The sequence below is a fragment of the Micrasema longulum genome, unplaced genomic scaffold (assembly GCF_059751315.1).
Source record: "Micrasema longulum isolate JH-2025_06_02 unplaced genomic scaffold, ASM5975131v1 h1tg000673l, whole genome shotgun sequence".
Taxonomy (NCBI): Eukaryota; Metazoa; Arthropoda; class Insecta; order Trichoptera; family Brachycentridae; genus Micrasema; species Micrasema longulum.
Window position 1 is genome coordinate 81,836 of NW_028277869.1, and position 16,146 is coordinate 97,981.

Here is a 16,146-nt window from a genome sequence, read left to right on the forward strand (position 1 = left end):
GTTCAAAGCATAAACATTGTGGTAATTTTCTTTTATTAATGTTAGTAAATATTTGTATATAACCACTTACCGACTTTTGTGTCTACCGGCTTCGAGACGTATCTTCATCAGGGCACTCGCTACGCCAGCATGCAAATACTAAAATACACTTTTAACTTTACCCACCACCGTAATTAATAAAGTATTTACGAAAAAATAGATAAATTACATGCAGAGTTAAAGGGAATGCAAACACACAGTGGACGTTTGGACATGGTGGTCTTCTGACGACAACTAGTGACGTCACGGGTGGAGTAATTTCAAAATTACAAAACTCATAGCGGTGATAGTACTATACACACTTTTTAAAGCTTAGTTTGATAGTGACTAAACAACCACATAATTTTCTCATATAAAGGCAATTAGTAATTATTAATATATTTTATGTATATGTTGGGTTAATCGGCCTCACGGTGTAATGATCAGTGCGTTTGTCTGCCATTCAAGAGGTCTCGGGTTCGACCTCCAACATGGTTGATATGAAATATTTATTTAAAAGGGTGCTTTCACATTAAAATATTTCATAGTCCCTGGACTGGTACCTGAAGCGTAGGACTGATCATCTTACCTTCATTTTACAAAAGTTATTAAGATACGCTGTGATCGGTGTACCGATGCAGTGCCCTATGCACCATTAGGTGCGGAAAGGGAATTACGATGACGATATGTGGGGTTAGTAGTCCATAATTAATGACAGGCACGTGTTAAATCAATTCCCCTGAAATTATAGAGCGATGACACGAAACTCAATACGCAGCGAAGGAAAATAAGAATAATGATTTCATGTAAATAAAACTAACTTACAAAAACCAATCCTATACCCGTTATTTCTTTGATTGTTTGAGGATTGTCTATTACATTTTATTTAATCTGATTTCATCTGTGGTTCTGCTGTCAAGCATCGTAAGCGGTATGCTTCTCCATTTCGTTGGCAATAACATATAGAAATTACAATATTATTTGACGATTCAACGAAGTTTTTTCATTTGTATAAATCACCGCGAAAGTAAGTTACAATTGTAATTTATTACAACAAGTATTTAAAGTGGAACAATATACAGGGCTATTGGTAACTCCATATATTTCCGGCAGGACGAGGTAGGGGTACACAAATGCAAGAAATTTAAGTACCCCAAATGTATGGCCGAATGTTAATAATTTCTGAGATATTTGGAATTTAGTAATTTCATGAAAAATACAAATTTTTGGGCGTTAGTGACAAAATAAAAAAAAGGCTTATTGAATGTAATTGAAATATTTTTTTATTTATAGATAACTTGATAAGAAAATATAAATTAGCAATAAAATATCTGAAAAGATTTATAATTTAATAACTATGACTAATAATGTTTTTTATTTTATTATTATTTAACAATATTTTGAGTTTGTCCAAATTTTTGTAGATAAGGACTGGATTCAACTCCCTGGGGAGCTGTTTATATTAACATATTACAAAAGAGATGAAGAACATTTAAGAAAAGGTAATATAGAAGTCTAGGCATCTACAGGGCTTATGACCTGTCAATGGCTGGTTTTCTGCCTATATTTGAACATCTATATTCCTTCAATTCTTTCATCTGTTGATGTTTGTGAAGTCAAGAGCTGAAACCTTTATTTATGCAGGTGAGATTCATCTAATTGAATTATTTTACCTACATACTAGGCAACGCCTGTAGATGCCTAGACTTCTATATTACCTTTTCTTAAATGTTCTTCATCTCTGTTGTAATATGTTAGTTAAATGCCTTATTTTATTGTATCTACCGGAACAAAGGGACTTTGTATTCCATTTAAATATATTGGCTTTCGCATAACAAATGCAAATATCAACTCTTTGTTCCGCAGACTGCTTTATTTGAAATAAACATTCTACGTAATATATTTTCAATTTCTTACTGTCCACTTACTCGTGGTGAAAATGAACTGAATCTGACTTTCTGATTTTATTTTACACACATTATAGAGTTCATAATGTATTTTTGATTTAGTGTGCCCACGCTCAGGCCATGCAACAACAACAACAACAAACCATCACGCCGTTTCCCCGTAGGGGTAGGCAGAGAGGATAGAACGCCATAACAGAGAGACAATCAGTGGTGATGCATTGAAGATGTTAGGATTTGTTCTGCGTACTGCCAGGGCTTTCGAAAATACCCGCGCACTGAGAACTCTTTACAACTCCTCGGTGCGAAGTAGACTCGAGAGTGGCCCGATGATTCGGGGGCTACATGAACTAAAGTACTCTCTCATGATAGAGAAAATCCAAAAGAAGTTTCTGAGATATCTCTACATGAGAGAGTGTGGGTATTATCCTCGGCTCTACCCGACCGAGTTTCCCCAGGGTATGCTCGGCTACAACAGTTTAGAGACTAGAAGGAATGTGTATTTGACCACACATTTTTATCGATTGTTGCGCGGTGTGATCGATAATTCTGAAATTATGATGAGCATTGGTTTGTATGTTCCTGATAATTGCCTAAGACAGCGTCAGCATAGATTGTTTCATATTCCAATATTCAGGACCAACCTGCCTATGGTTATGCCTGTTGGAAGGGCTACCGCTATGCTGAACAACATCGCTCTGGATATTGATCTGTTCCATGTATCCGAAGGGGTTTTCCGGAGCAGGATTCTTCGATTACTTTGACATGAGTCTCTTTCGTGTATTTTTTTTTCTTTTTTATAATATGTACGTATTGAATATATTTTTGTAATGTATATGTTATATTTAAAATAAATAAATTGAATTGAATTGAATTGAAACACTCTATCTTGGCATACAGACCTCGCTTCCTCTACATTCATACATCTTCTTATGCACGCACGCCGATTATTCCTACTTTTGACATGCCTTAGAAATCTGCTAAAATGTTAACAGAAAATTGTAAATATATATTATATTTAAATTTACAGTGTGTAAAGTGGGCACTTAAACCAGCCAACGACAGGTCATAAACCCTTTAAATGCCTAGACTTCCATATTCCTTTGTCAATAATATTTTCCCTCTCTGTAGCAATAAATTTTAATATAAATTAAATTAATCGTAACTCTTTCTGAAAATCGTTGTTTTTGTCCATTTTCTCTGTTGACATTTTAAAGAATCTCTTATAACATTTCATGCCTTTTTATTTTTCTGTTTATTTTTTAAATATATAAGTGGTTTTAACAGTTACATTGTATTTGTTTCAGGTTTACCAGCAATCCATCAACATTTTACCTGTTCAGAGTGTCAATATAAATGTCCACAGATGAGTAGTTTAAAATCTCACCTATTAACTCGCACTGAAGAGAATCCACTCTCATGCCCGAAGTGCCAACTCAAATGTTCGCGGGAAGATGCTTTGAAATCTCACATGTCAACTCATACTGACGAAATACTATTTTCGTGTCCAGTGTGCCAATTCGAAAGTGCATATAAATGTCATTTGAAATCACACATGTTAACTCATACTAGTGAGAAACCATTCTCATGTTCAAAGTGCCAATATAAATGTTCGCGGAAATATGATTTAAAAGCACACATGTCAATTCATAACGGTGAGAAACCATTCTCATGCGCAGAGTGCCATTATAAATGTTCCCGGAAATATGATTTAAAAGCACACATGTTAATTCATGCCGGTGAGAAACCATTCTCATGCTCAGAGTGCCAATATAAATGTTCCCGGAAATATGATTTAAAAAGACACACCTTTACCCACTGACGTTAATCAACTTACACAAAACTCTGACCCAAGTTTACAAATTGGCGGATTAAAGTATCACTCGTCTTTTATTTCTAAAAAATATATTTGATGTGTTTTGTGGTAAGAATGTCTGTGGAATAAACCAGTTTTAAATGAATTTGTAACACCAAAATGTCTCTAGGCTCAGCGAATTGACAATATCTCAGAGCTTGTCTCTTTTTTGGAAAGTTTTTGTTTTAAGATTAATTAAATTTATAACAGTAGATTGTTTTGTGTAGCTTTAACAAACTCTAGGTTCGCACTGTTAGTAGGGCCGCAGTGAGTCACATCTTGCTAAAGGATGTGGTTTTATAAAATGCTGCGAACGCCCAGTTGCATTCCACCGGCAACACTACTGACTAGTCCAACTCGTCAGCGTCCACTTCGCGAACCCTGGGCAATGGGGTCACACTCATAACCGTGTGATCACAGCAGATAACAAGAGGATGAAAGGCGAGTTTCTGGCGCCTCCAAACCAGAACCAACTAGCTAAGAGAAGGTAGCCCCGATAGAAAATCCACCAGAGAATGCAACAGGAAACCATGCTGGTCATCATTTACCAGGAATCACTATGGCAAGAATATCAATAAGCAGTCGTCCTGGCTGCGAAATGTAAATGGAAACGTAGGACAGATACATATGCTTTCGCTGTAGTGATCGCGAACGTCGGGGGGACCCGGCAAGGAACTAGAAGAAGAAGAAGCTTCAACAAATGAATTAAAAATACACAAATATAATTATGCTGAATGAACGCTGTTTAGAAGCACTGAAATTCAAAACGCAGCGACGGAAAATAAGAATAATTATTTCGTGTCAATAACAATAAGTTTTATGAATTTGTTCAGGTAATTAAAGTAAATTTGTTGACGGCTTCCGTGGTGTAGTGGTCAAGACGCTTGACTCACGCACGGAAGGTTCCGGGTTCGATTCCCGGTGAGAACACAAAAATTTAAATGTAATTTTTCTCAAGCCTGGGTGTTCTGTGATGTAATTCACCACTGTAATTGGGCCTCCTGGCCTGTTGTGGTGCAAAAAATAATAAAATAAAAAAGGTTTTTTTGGCTCAGTAAGAATCAAACGTAGCAATCATGACGCATGTTTGTCATCAAAAGAGGCAATCTATAATCTATCTTAAGTTATAAACGACATTCTTAAAAATTAGCAATCAATGCTGGCAATTTAAACAAGCACTTCGCAGTTGCACAAAATCTGATTCCATTGAGTAATGCAAAGTTTATAGTTTTAAAAAAATCCTGAAATGGATACCGAAACCTATGCATTTATTTTTTTAAAATCTGTGACATAAAGAAAACGCACCTAAATACCATCCAGAAGATGCACAAATAGATTAAATGAACAAGAAACTAATTCTGTAAACAATATCTTATATGATCTGGTCTCCCGTCTATGTTTAATTTACGGAATGGCTTAATTAATGTACCATCGTTACTGGATCAAGTGGCATTCAATGTTTCAATCCGCCGGTTGTGAAATAATAATGTGCTGTTCCTCGATCAACACAGCGCAAACTATGGCTTGCCATGCACCAATATCCCAGTTGTAAATTCGAGACAAGATCTGGACTTTTTTGGTGTATATCTTTATAATTTTTTAAAAATCACTAAGATTCACCGAATCTTCTCTTGAGGTAGTAATTTTTATTTTTTTTGTCTTTGCTTTAATTTTATTTTATTAGTACCTGTATTTATTATAAGAGATTGTATTTACCATCGTTAGAATGGACTGCATAAGTCCATCAATAAAATAAATAAATAAATATGGCTTTTTTCTTTTCGGAATTAATATTTATATGAATTACAAGAATTTTTAAAATAATGAATCGTTTGCGTGCATTTCTGTATTTCTCAATTCAAAACATAAGTTTTCAAGGCAAGTAGATTTTTAATCACTGGGCACCAACTGATAATACTCGGAAATTAGATTTCGCGGAAGAAGTCCTACCAGATTCGGTAACAGGACTCGGCAACAAAAGCGATTAGCGTCCCTCTTCAAGAGGCCTCTAGAAGCGCTGAAGATAGAGGGGGATGGAGGCGGATCGTAACGACGTACTACGCTCCTGCCAATGTGACCCGACTGCTCTGCCAAGAGCAAACAAACGACTAAAGAAGATAATTAACCGAATTAATTAAAACTTACTAACGTTTTTGGCTCTCCTGAAAAACAAGGTATTTGAATTTGCATCCGTATGCCTCTGAGGTACAAATATATACTGACTAAACGCTGTTATGCAGCACTAAAACTCAACTTTCAAAAACAAATTCCATAATCGTAGTTTCCATGATTGTTTGAGGATTGTCTATTACATTAAATTTTATCTGATTTCATCTGTGGTTCTAATGTCAAGCATTGTAAGTAGTACGCGTCTCCATTTCGTGGGCAATATATATATAAATTACAATATTATTGGACGATTAAACGAAGTTTTTTCATTTGTATAAATCACCGCAAAAGTAAGTTACTATTTAAGTATTTAAATTGGAACAATATATGTATATAAATGATTTTTAACGGCACAAGCGCCCCAACGACGTTGGCGAATCACAGCCAGGCTTGAGAAAAATAGCATTTAGCTATTACACTCACCGGGAATCGACCAGAAACTATAACTATTTAACTGCATTTACCATAGTTAGGACTAAGACTTATTATGATGCATGAAACCCAGATCATTATGTTAATTTCTGTTGCGTTTTCTCTTTTCTTCTTCTTCTTTGTTTATCGGCCCACCAATTTCTCCCACTACGATATCAAATAGAAACAATCATTTTATTATTTTTATTGTGATTACTTTTTCCTAATTTCTAAGTAAAATACATTCACGGTTGTCCGTAACTCGAGTCTATTGCAATTTATTTTTTAAGTTGCATTGCGTTATTTGTGTCTGCTGTAAATTATCAAATATACATCGTATATTGATCTCCTTTAGAAATGTTTTAAGCTTGTCTAAATCTTTTTTAGACAATGTTTGCATTCCATGAAGGGATATCAATATTTAGATATTTTCAGCAGAAATGAAGATAATATAAAGACGTATATATGCAGATATTAATCAAGAATCTGTCTGCTATTATTAAGATCGACTCAATATATTGTTACAAAAAAACTGCTAACATTTAGCATGACTTTTTTTTACTTCTACATGAAAGTCAACGACCTTCATAAAAAATAGTGAATGAAACGCAGTGTGTAAAGTGATCACTTTCTAAAAAACAACATATCGTATTCCCAGTACCGTTTAACATCTTACTAGACACGCAATTCGGTGGTTTGAAGCTTTGATTCTTGCTTTTAGATATTTTTTTTTCCCTAATATCATCAGGTTGATCAAATATTTACTTTGTTTGTAGTCTCAAAACCAAAATATTATGGAAATCGCTTCAATCTATATTAAGGCCTCGCCGGGGAATGGCAATGTAGAAGAAGATATTATCCGTACTGAGGAAGGCCAGGAGCCAGGTTGTGCTACCGTGAAAGCTGAACTGGGGACTGGCAATGTTGAAGAAGATATTCTCCGTACTGGGGAAGGCCAGAAGCCAGGTTTTGCTACCGTAAAAGCTGAACTGGGGACTGGCAATGTTGAAGGAGGTATTCTCCGTACTGGGGAAGACCAGAAACCAGGTTTTGCTACCGTGAAAGCTGAACTGGGGACTGGCAATGTTGAAGGAGGTATTCTCCGTACTGGGGAAGGCCAAAAGCCAGGTTTTGCTACCGTGAAAGCTGAACTAGGGACTGGCAATGTTGAAAGAGGTATTCTTCGTACTAGGGAAGGCCAAGAGCCAGGTGTCGCTACCGTGAAAGCTGAACTGGGGACTGGCAATGTTGAAAGAGATATTCTCCATACTGAAGACGGGGCGCCATGTCCCCCCAGCAGCGAGGAGCCAGGTGTTGCTACCGTGAAGGCTGAACCGGGGACTAGTACTGACCAGCCTAGGATAACCAGTGATATCATTATATTCACAGAAATGGATATCGATTATCCCGACATTAAACAAGAATGTTTGGATTCCTCCCGTAAGAGTGAAATTGCCCCAAGTAAGTAATACTTATTTACAATATCTGCTCTAAGATAACGTCTGAGGACTAGAGATGATAGTAAGCAGCAAATTAAAAAAGAGTTCTTTTGCACCACAACAAGCCAAGAGGCCCAATTACAGCGGTGAATTACAGCACAGAACACCTAGGCTTAAAAAAATGTTTTTTGTTGTGTTTTCACCGAAAATTGAACCCGGAAGTGTGTAATTCATCATCATCATCAAACCCTTATTGCAGTTTGGTGGTGCACAAGGCACTACACTGTGACTCCCTTAAAATGCTTTGTTTTGTTCTTAGAAATGCCAAGATCTTTTCTTACACTCAGATTATGAGGACATTGTATAATTCCTCGGTAAGAAATCGTAAAGAGTTTAGTTCCATTATTTGATCGCCACATGAGGCTCGATACTCTTTGATGGTGGAGAGAGTGCAGAATAAATTTCTGCACTATCTGTACCTAAATGAGTGTGGATATTCTCCTTGGCTCTTTCTAACCGACTTTTTACTGGGGAAGCTAGGCTGGAAATTCCCAGAAGCGGAACGACTTACGGCTCTAAATAACCTTTCAATATTAATGGGGGAATGAAGTCAGGTCCTAAAATTGGCTGAGATTAAAATTTTTTGGTTGCCATATATAAATCATTTTTATAAATACAATTAAGATTAATAGCTGTATGGCTGCCAGATTTATATATTTTTATAAATTAATTTTATGCAGATCTTAATTTGTTGCAACAGATAGGAAAAACATTTTGGAGAAGAAAATATGGAAGTCTAGGTATTTACAGGGCTTTTGACCTGTCATTAGTACATAGGCAGAATGGTGAATGTTACACAATGTGTAAAGTGGCCACTTAAACCAGCCAATAATAGGCCGTAAGCTCTGTAAATGCCTAGACTCTCATATTCCCTCCCTAAAAATGTTTTCTATCTCTGTGGCAAATAAATAAGATCTCAATAACTCCCTCCTGACTGGAAGGAAATCCCGCCAGTCCGCAAACATTTGAACATACTCAAAACATTGTAATTTTATGATGCATATTTTTTTTTTGTTAAAAACTTTGCCCAGCTAATTGGATACATACCTTCTATGTAAATGTATGCATTGGAAAAAAAGAACAGACAATTAAAATATAAACTTTATAGTATGCACGTATTCATATATAATATATATACAGTTTCCATTTGTTTGTTGTAATATAAAAAGTGGCTTCAACAGTTGCATTGTTTTTGTTTCAGGTTTACCAGCAATCCATCAATATTTTGCCTGTTCAGAGTGTCAATATAAATGTCCACAGATGAGCAGTTTAAAATCACCTATATTAACTCATACGGAAGAGAATCCAGTCTCATGCCCAAAGTGCCACCTGAAATGTTCACGGAGAGATGCTTTAAAATCACTCATTCTAACTCATACCGGTGAGAAACCATTATCATGCACAGAGTGTAAATTTCAATCTTCAGATAAAAGCAATCTGAAAAGACACATGTTAACTCATAATGGCGAGAAACGATTCTCATGCTCAGAGTGCCAATTAAAATGTTCTCAAAAAACTACTTTAAAAAGACACATCTTAACGCATACCGGTGAGAAGCCGTTCTCATGCCCAGAGTGCCAATATAAATGTTCTCGGAAATCTGCTATAAAAATTCATATGTTAATTCACACCGGTGAGAAACCATTTTCTTGTTCAGAATGTAAATTTAAATCTTCGGATAAAAGCAATATAAAAAAACACATGTTAACTCATAATGGTGAGAGACGATTTTCATGCTCGGAGTGTCATTTAAAATTTGTTTTGAAATCTTCTTTAAAAAGGCACGTCTTTACTCATACCGGTGAGAAACCATTCTCATGCTCAGAGTGCCAATTTAAAAGTTCTCAAAAGAGTCGTTTGAAAATACACATGCTAGCTCATACCGGTGAAAAACCATTTACATGCTCAGAGTGCCGATTTAATTGTACACAAAAAAGTATTTTGAAATCCCACATGTTAACTCATACAGGTGAAAAACCATTCTCATGCGTAGAGTGCCAATATAAATGCTCCCGAAAATATACTTTGAGAAGACACCTCCTTATTCATACCGGTAAGAAACCATTTTCATGCTCAGAGTGTAAATTTAAATCTTCATACAAAAGCAATATAATTAGACACGTGTTAACTCATAACGGTGAGAAACGATTCTCATGCTCAGAGTGCCAACTGAAATTCGCTTTGAAAGCTTCTTTGAAAAGACACATCTTTACTCATACCGGCAAGAAACCATTTTCATGCTCAGAATGCCAATTTAAATGTTCTCAGAAATCGGCTTTAAAAAGACACATCTTAATTCATACCGGTGAGAAATTATTTTCTTGTTCAGAGTGTAAATTTAAATCTTCGGTCAACAGCAATATAAAAAGACACATGTTAACTCATACCGGGGAGAAATCATTATCATGCTTATAGTGCCAATATAAATGCTCCCGAAAATATACTTTGTTCAACATCGATTTCTGAGAAAGATAGGCTGGAGGTTGGGCTCATTCAAAGACCAATATACGTATAATGAGTTAGAAACTACCTAAAATATATATTCTCTTCAAGACCGTCGAAATCAATCCGACCTTCTAGTCCTATTTAAAATTCTCAACTCACTCTTTGATGCGCCTGAACTACTGAGCTCGATTAAATTAAATATCCCAACTAGAAACCTCAGATAAAACTTACTCTTTCGTACCGATACCATAGAACTAACTATAGTTTTCATTATGCTCAGAATTCTTAGGTCTGCCAACAAACATACCAGTCTTGATTTCTTTGATAACAAGTTGTCTTCTTTCAAACGATCACTGAATTAAATTCAATTATAAACACCTCTCTCTCGCTTCCACTCATTGAGTCTTTCTTCTTTTTTTATAATATTTTTTCATGTATAAATATGTCATTAAACATGCCCATTGGGCGTATGTATAAATAAATAAATAAAAAAGTAAATAAGTAATCAAATAAACTTTAATTTAAACCACTATTTTTATTTTTCTATTTTATATAAATAAATAAATATGATAAACCTGGCATATACCAATTGAATATAATGATTGCGATTCAATCTTCTTTGGAAAAACTAAAAGAAACTTTAATATTAGAGTAAAGAACACTTTCGGTGCCTTAATATTTTTTCTGAATTCGCAAACTATCTGATAAAATATGATTATAATTTAATAAAGACTTTGCATTAAAAGTAATATTAAAAATAAAATATCAAAATAAGACAACTTGGAAATTTTAGAAATCAAAAAACCGATTTTTAATAAGCAAAAAATAATTAATAACCAAATATACAATATTTATTTTAGTCCACTCCTGTCTAGTTTTAAAAGTATTCATCTCAAATTACCACCCTTTTAGAAAAAGACTTGATTTATTAGCTCCACGTGTAGTATTTAGTAAACATGGATAAAATAAAATGGGAAAGAATTCATTAGTTACTTAAACCTTGACGAAGAATCTTGTTTGCTTTGAAACCGGTCGGTGGAAAAAATAAGTATACATGTCTTCTTCTCTTAGTGCCCTGTCAGGTATCCCCAACGTTGGCAATCACTCTGACAAAAGTCTCCCTGTCCTGTGCTGCCCGAAAAATCTGCTCCACAGTCCTGAAGCCAGTCCAGTCTCGTATATTTCGCAGCCAGGACTTCTGTCTTCTTCCAGCCCCTCTGTGACCTTGCCTTTTAAAATTAAATGAAGCAAGTGGTACTTTTTTCCACGCATTATATGCCCCAGATATTAAATTTTACGAACTTTTATGGTGGTTAAGAGTTCTCTGTTCGTTCGACTTAAGACTTCGGAGTTCATTATCAGGTCTGTCCAAGATATCTTAAGCATTCTACGATGCAACCACATCTCAAAAGCCTCCAGCCTATTCATAGTGTTCACTTTTAGAGTCTAAGTCTCACAGCCATGCAACAATACAGACCACACATAACATTTAGTATACATATTCCGATGTCAAAATTGAACTAAACACAATAAAAGCAATTGCTTTTAATAATAGTTACGACCCAAATATTAAAAATAATATTTTAAACTAAAAACTACAACAAATTATTTAAAATCAATTCCTCTTTTTAAACAACAGGATTCAAATATTAACAGACGGCGGAAAAGATTTTTATACATTGACAATTATTCAACTAAATTTTTAAAAGATTTGCCGGATGACATAAAACCAGCATTTTACACAACCAACAATATGGAAAGTATACTAAAAACTCTGGACAATACACTTGTGTGGGATCCCATTGCTAGGCGTTTCAAACCTATATACAATTTAGCGGCCGATTTGTGAAACATTAAAATATATACGCTAAGATTTTTGTTATTTTTGTTTTTTTTTATTAATTGAAAAAAAAATTATCTTGAGTTTATATAAATGTTTTATCTGCCATTTAAAACATTAAGAAAAAATACACTTGTGTGGGATTCGATCGTAAGGCGTTTCATGTGTACAACATTTTTGTCGTCCTCGTCGACTGGAAGCGTGGCGTCTTATGTAATCCAGCTACTCGGTGGTCGGGTGAGGTGGTGGATGGTCGGGGTCTGCGGCTGTTTGCCCACGTACAGAGGACAGACGCAATCAATCATTTCTAGAGTAATAATATATAAGATTCTCAGGTTAAATTTTCGAGATGCTCTAGCATCTATGAAACTCGTGTAATATGCGTTGCAACTCATCTGATTCTGGTCATCGGTTGCATCGTCTGCGTGACATGTGATGTTGACGTCTTTATCTCCTTTTGTCCCAGATTTGCCACCGCTTCCATTCTTGAATGCGTTGTTAAAAAAATATTTTGTTTGTGTCAAAAACTGTTTAATTTTTTGTTTATATTTTGATACACGTGATATTTTTAGTTATAATGATGTTTAACTGGCTTTGTGTCTTTGTTGTTCTGAATAATATGTATTTTAAAAACAATCCTTAGTATTTTTTTAGTCCTTAATTGAGTTGTGGTAACTTCTGGGAATATAATTAATACCCAATCCAATTAACCAATACCCGGCTTTATCAGTCTCGCGACACCGTCAGACTGGTATAGATTTTAAGAAGCTTAAACTATTTTTTTACTCAAAGGGTAAGAAATTTAAGCGTCTATGTGGCTGGTTTATTTTATTGAAGTATTTGGAAAAATGTGTGCTGTGCTGGTGGTCGTAGCTAATTCAATAAATATGGCGGCGATCGTTACTATTTAGTAACGAAAGGTCATGATAATAGTGGACTGTATACAATTTATTTTAAAGAACAATGCGCTCCGTGACGACCGAAGACTTCGAGAAAAAACGAAAAAAAGAGAGATTATAGCCCTTATGCTATCTTTATATACTATGCTATTTTTTTAAGTTTGAGATTAGCAAAAATTTACAAATCTGCTTTCCTTCCATACTTTTTACTTTTATTTGCTTTTTATATATATAGATATTTTTTATGTTTTTCTTATTATGTATTTTTGTATAATTTAATTTAGTACGTACTATTATTTGGCATATGATTTATTGCTCCTATTTCTTACTATAATTGAGTGAATTTCTAGAAAACATAACTCAATTATGCTTTTATATATATTCTTTTTCTGTTGATTTAAATGATGCTCTTATTTTTTTATTTTTTTTTAATACTACTTTATTTTACTATTATTTTGTTGATTTTAATGATACCACTATTTTGTATATTCGATTATGTGTGATTCTTAATTTGTATAATTTATATTCTAAAAATTATTTCTGATTAACTTTTTTGCATTGTATTATTTGGAATTTGATTATTCATTACATTTACCTTTTTTTCTAAATTGTGATTCTATGTCATTATAATTTGATCCAATTAATTTTACCATGTATTTTTATTGTTATTTATTGTGGCTTGACACGGGCATAGCCTAAAAAGCCTTAATAAGTTCATAAATATTTAATTTTGTAATTTGAATGAATAAATAAATAAATATTGGTACCCACCAGAGTAACAATACTTTAATGTGGCACGCACCAAAATCAGTAAGAATTTGAATTAAGATCTATTAAACTAAAAACTCAACAGTATTATTTAATGAAAAAATTAAATAAAATTATTATTAATGTAGGTTAAGTATGAAACAATCGAAGCAATATATAAAAAACCTGCTGACGAGTTGTATACTCGTAATATTATGTTAATAAAATTTGTATTTTACCACTCACCTACTTATCTGTTTACCGGTTTCGAGACGTAACCCGTCTCTTCGTCAGGACTAAATGCTATAATTGCAGATAATAATCATTTAACTTAATCAGTACTATCTATTTAACATTTGTAATTTGTTATATACTTGTACATTTGTATTTATGTCTAAGAGGAAAAGCTGATCTGAAGCTACTCCGTGGGGATCCGTAAAATGTTTTTTTTTTTAAATTATTTAAAAATTATAATAATAAATTAAATTTTGTACTTTTAGTTATTATTAATTTTTTTATTTTTTGCAAGTGATATGATACGGAGTGGCTTAATACAGGTACGCTTTTTTTAAAAAAAAATTTACATTCTATTTAGTTTTTATATAGAAAACTATAATTGGCCTAAAATTTTGGTTTATTTGTATATAATGTATTTTTTGTTGTAATGGCTGTTGTTTTCTTTAAATAAATAAAATAAAAATAAAAAAACAACACTACACCAACATGCAAATACCACTACACACCTTCACCATAGTAGATTTGCAAAAATATAAAATCGAAATGCAGGTTAGACACATGCTTCACTACGCCACCACCGAGGGTTAGTGACTTATGAAGCTAATATTTCAAAAGGATTAACAATCGGAAAAGGAGGAAAAAGGAAGGGGACCATTACAATGAAATATCGAATAATGGACTATATTGGAAAGTTACTTGATTATTAATTAATGGGACATTATTTTTCAAAGCCTTCTTTATGTAAAAAATCTCCATATTATTTACTTTCAGTCCTTTATTATTTATGTGTAAAACTTTAACACCGGTATCTTTATTAAATTCATGATTTGAGTCTATAATGTGGTTTAACATTATTTATTAAAATGTTACAACATATTAAAATGTTGGGCCACAAAGTTAATGCTTGGAATATTAATAATATATTTATACTTATAATTCAACAGACTTAAATTTTCAGACTATCAGGTAAATATTTTTAAATTAAACAAAGGTAAAGAATAAAGATAAAAATCCTCTAGAAACTGAAGCCGTGTACAAACTAAGTTGCCAAGGATGTGATAAAGTGTATATTGGACAAACAGGGCGCACAGCAAAGAAGAGAATTGACGAACACAAAAGAGCGTGTAAACTTGGGCATCCAGACAAATCCGCAATAGCGGAACACTTTATAGACACAGGACATTATTTCGCCTTTGAACCAAAAATTCTACATAAACCTAGTAATTATAGTGCACGAATAATAAAAGAGGCAATTGAAATACACAGACATCCAGATAATATAAACAATGACGACGGGCTTAAATTAAATTCAACATGGTTCCCAGCACTACATATGACAAAAACGAATAGATATGTGCCTACTGCCGGCTGCGACACAGTACAAATTACTAGTACATAAACATAATTATTCTTTCCTACAAAACTAGAAATGTGCCTACTGCTGACTGTGACACGGTACAAATTACTAGTACATAAACACATACATTTCTTTATCAAACACACAGTTTTCCCTGAAGATGGCTCCTGCAATGGTAGCCGAAACGTCGGATCAAATCCAACATACACGGTATTACCCAAAAAAGATACATAATATTAAACAAAGGTGTTTGTTTTAATTTCTTTTATACAAATAATTAGTTTAAATATAGTTGATTTTGATTAATTTGAAAGGGATTATTTATATAGGTAGATATAACTTGTTGTCTAAAAAATCACAACAAATGTATAATTAACTGTATTTATTTATTTTCCGAATCCCAAAAAGAACACTCCCACACTACCAAAAGTCAAACTAGAGGATGGGCCATGGGGTCTGCCGCTAACTCTGAATTTGGGCAAAGAAATTTTAGATTTCTGGGCCCCAAAATATTCAATATGTTACCCGAACATTACACAACCACGACCCGAATTCAACGAAATAAATTTGTAGTAAAATAGTCAATGGATTTAGGTAGAGATAAATCGGAAAACCCACTTAAAACATATTACAACAGAGATGAAGAGCATTTTAGGGAAGGTAATGTAGAAGTCTAGGCATCTACAGGGCTTATGACCTGTCAATGGCTGGTTTAAGTGATCACTTTACACACTGTAACATTCACCATTCTGCCCATATTTGAAC

General features: G+C 33.9%; 1 protein-coding gene and 1 long non-coding RNA gene across 3 annotated transcripts; both read left to right on the forward strand.

The window, feature by feature from the left end:
- Window positions 1–911: 911 nt before the first annotated feature.
- On the forward strand, window positions 912–5,542 carry LOC148279766 (uncharacterized). Of its 2 annotated transcripts, XR_015822777.1 has the most exons (3): window positions 912–1,045; window positions 1,443–1,662; window positions 3,230–5,542. It is a non-coding gene; the product is annotated as an uncharacterized LOC148279766 (long non-coding RNA). The 2 variants fall into 2 exon arrangements; XR_015822776.1 differs by lacking the exon at window positions 1,443–1,662 and having other exon boundaries at window positions 922–1,045.
- Window positions 5,543–6,136: 594 nt separating this feature from the next.
- On the forward strand, window positions 6,137–15,162 carry LOC148279767 (uncharacterized). The gene is made up of 4 exons (XM_088229436.1): window positions 6,137–6,236; window positions 7,134–7,818; window positions 9,058–9,237; window positions 14,983–15,162. The coding sequence occupies exons 2-4, from the start codon at window positions 7,152–7,154 to the stop codon at window positions 15,024–15,026; spliced, it is 891 nt and encodes a 296-aa protein (XP_088085562.1). The 5' UTR covers window positions 6,137–6,236; window positions 7,134–7,151; the 3' UTR covers window positions 15,027–15,162.
- The last annotated feature ends 984 nt before the right edge of the window (window positions 15,163–16,146 follow it).

What these genes read in the sequence shown, in the direction of transcription:
- LOC148279767 (XM_088229436.1), top strand. Translation starts at nt 7,152, where the DNA reads ATGGAAATCGCTTCAATCTATATTAAGGCCTCGCCGGGGAATGGCAAT. An exon ending in TAAGAGTGAAATTGCCCCAA is followed by an intron (nt 7,819 to 9,057) that starts GTAAGTAATACT and finishes TTTTTGTTTCAG; the next exon opens with GTTTACCAGCAATCCATCAA. An exon ending in ACTCATTCTAACTCATACCG is followed by an intron (nt 9,238 to 14,982) that starts GTGAGAAACCAT and finishes TTAAATTTTCAG; the next exon opens with ACTATCAGGTAAATATTTTT.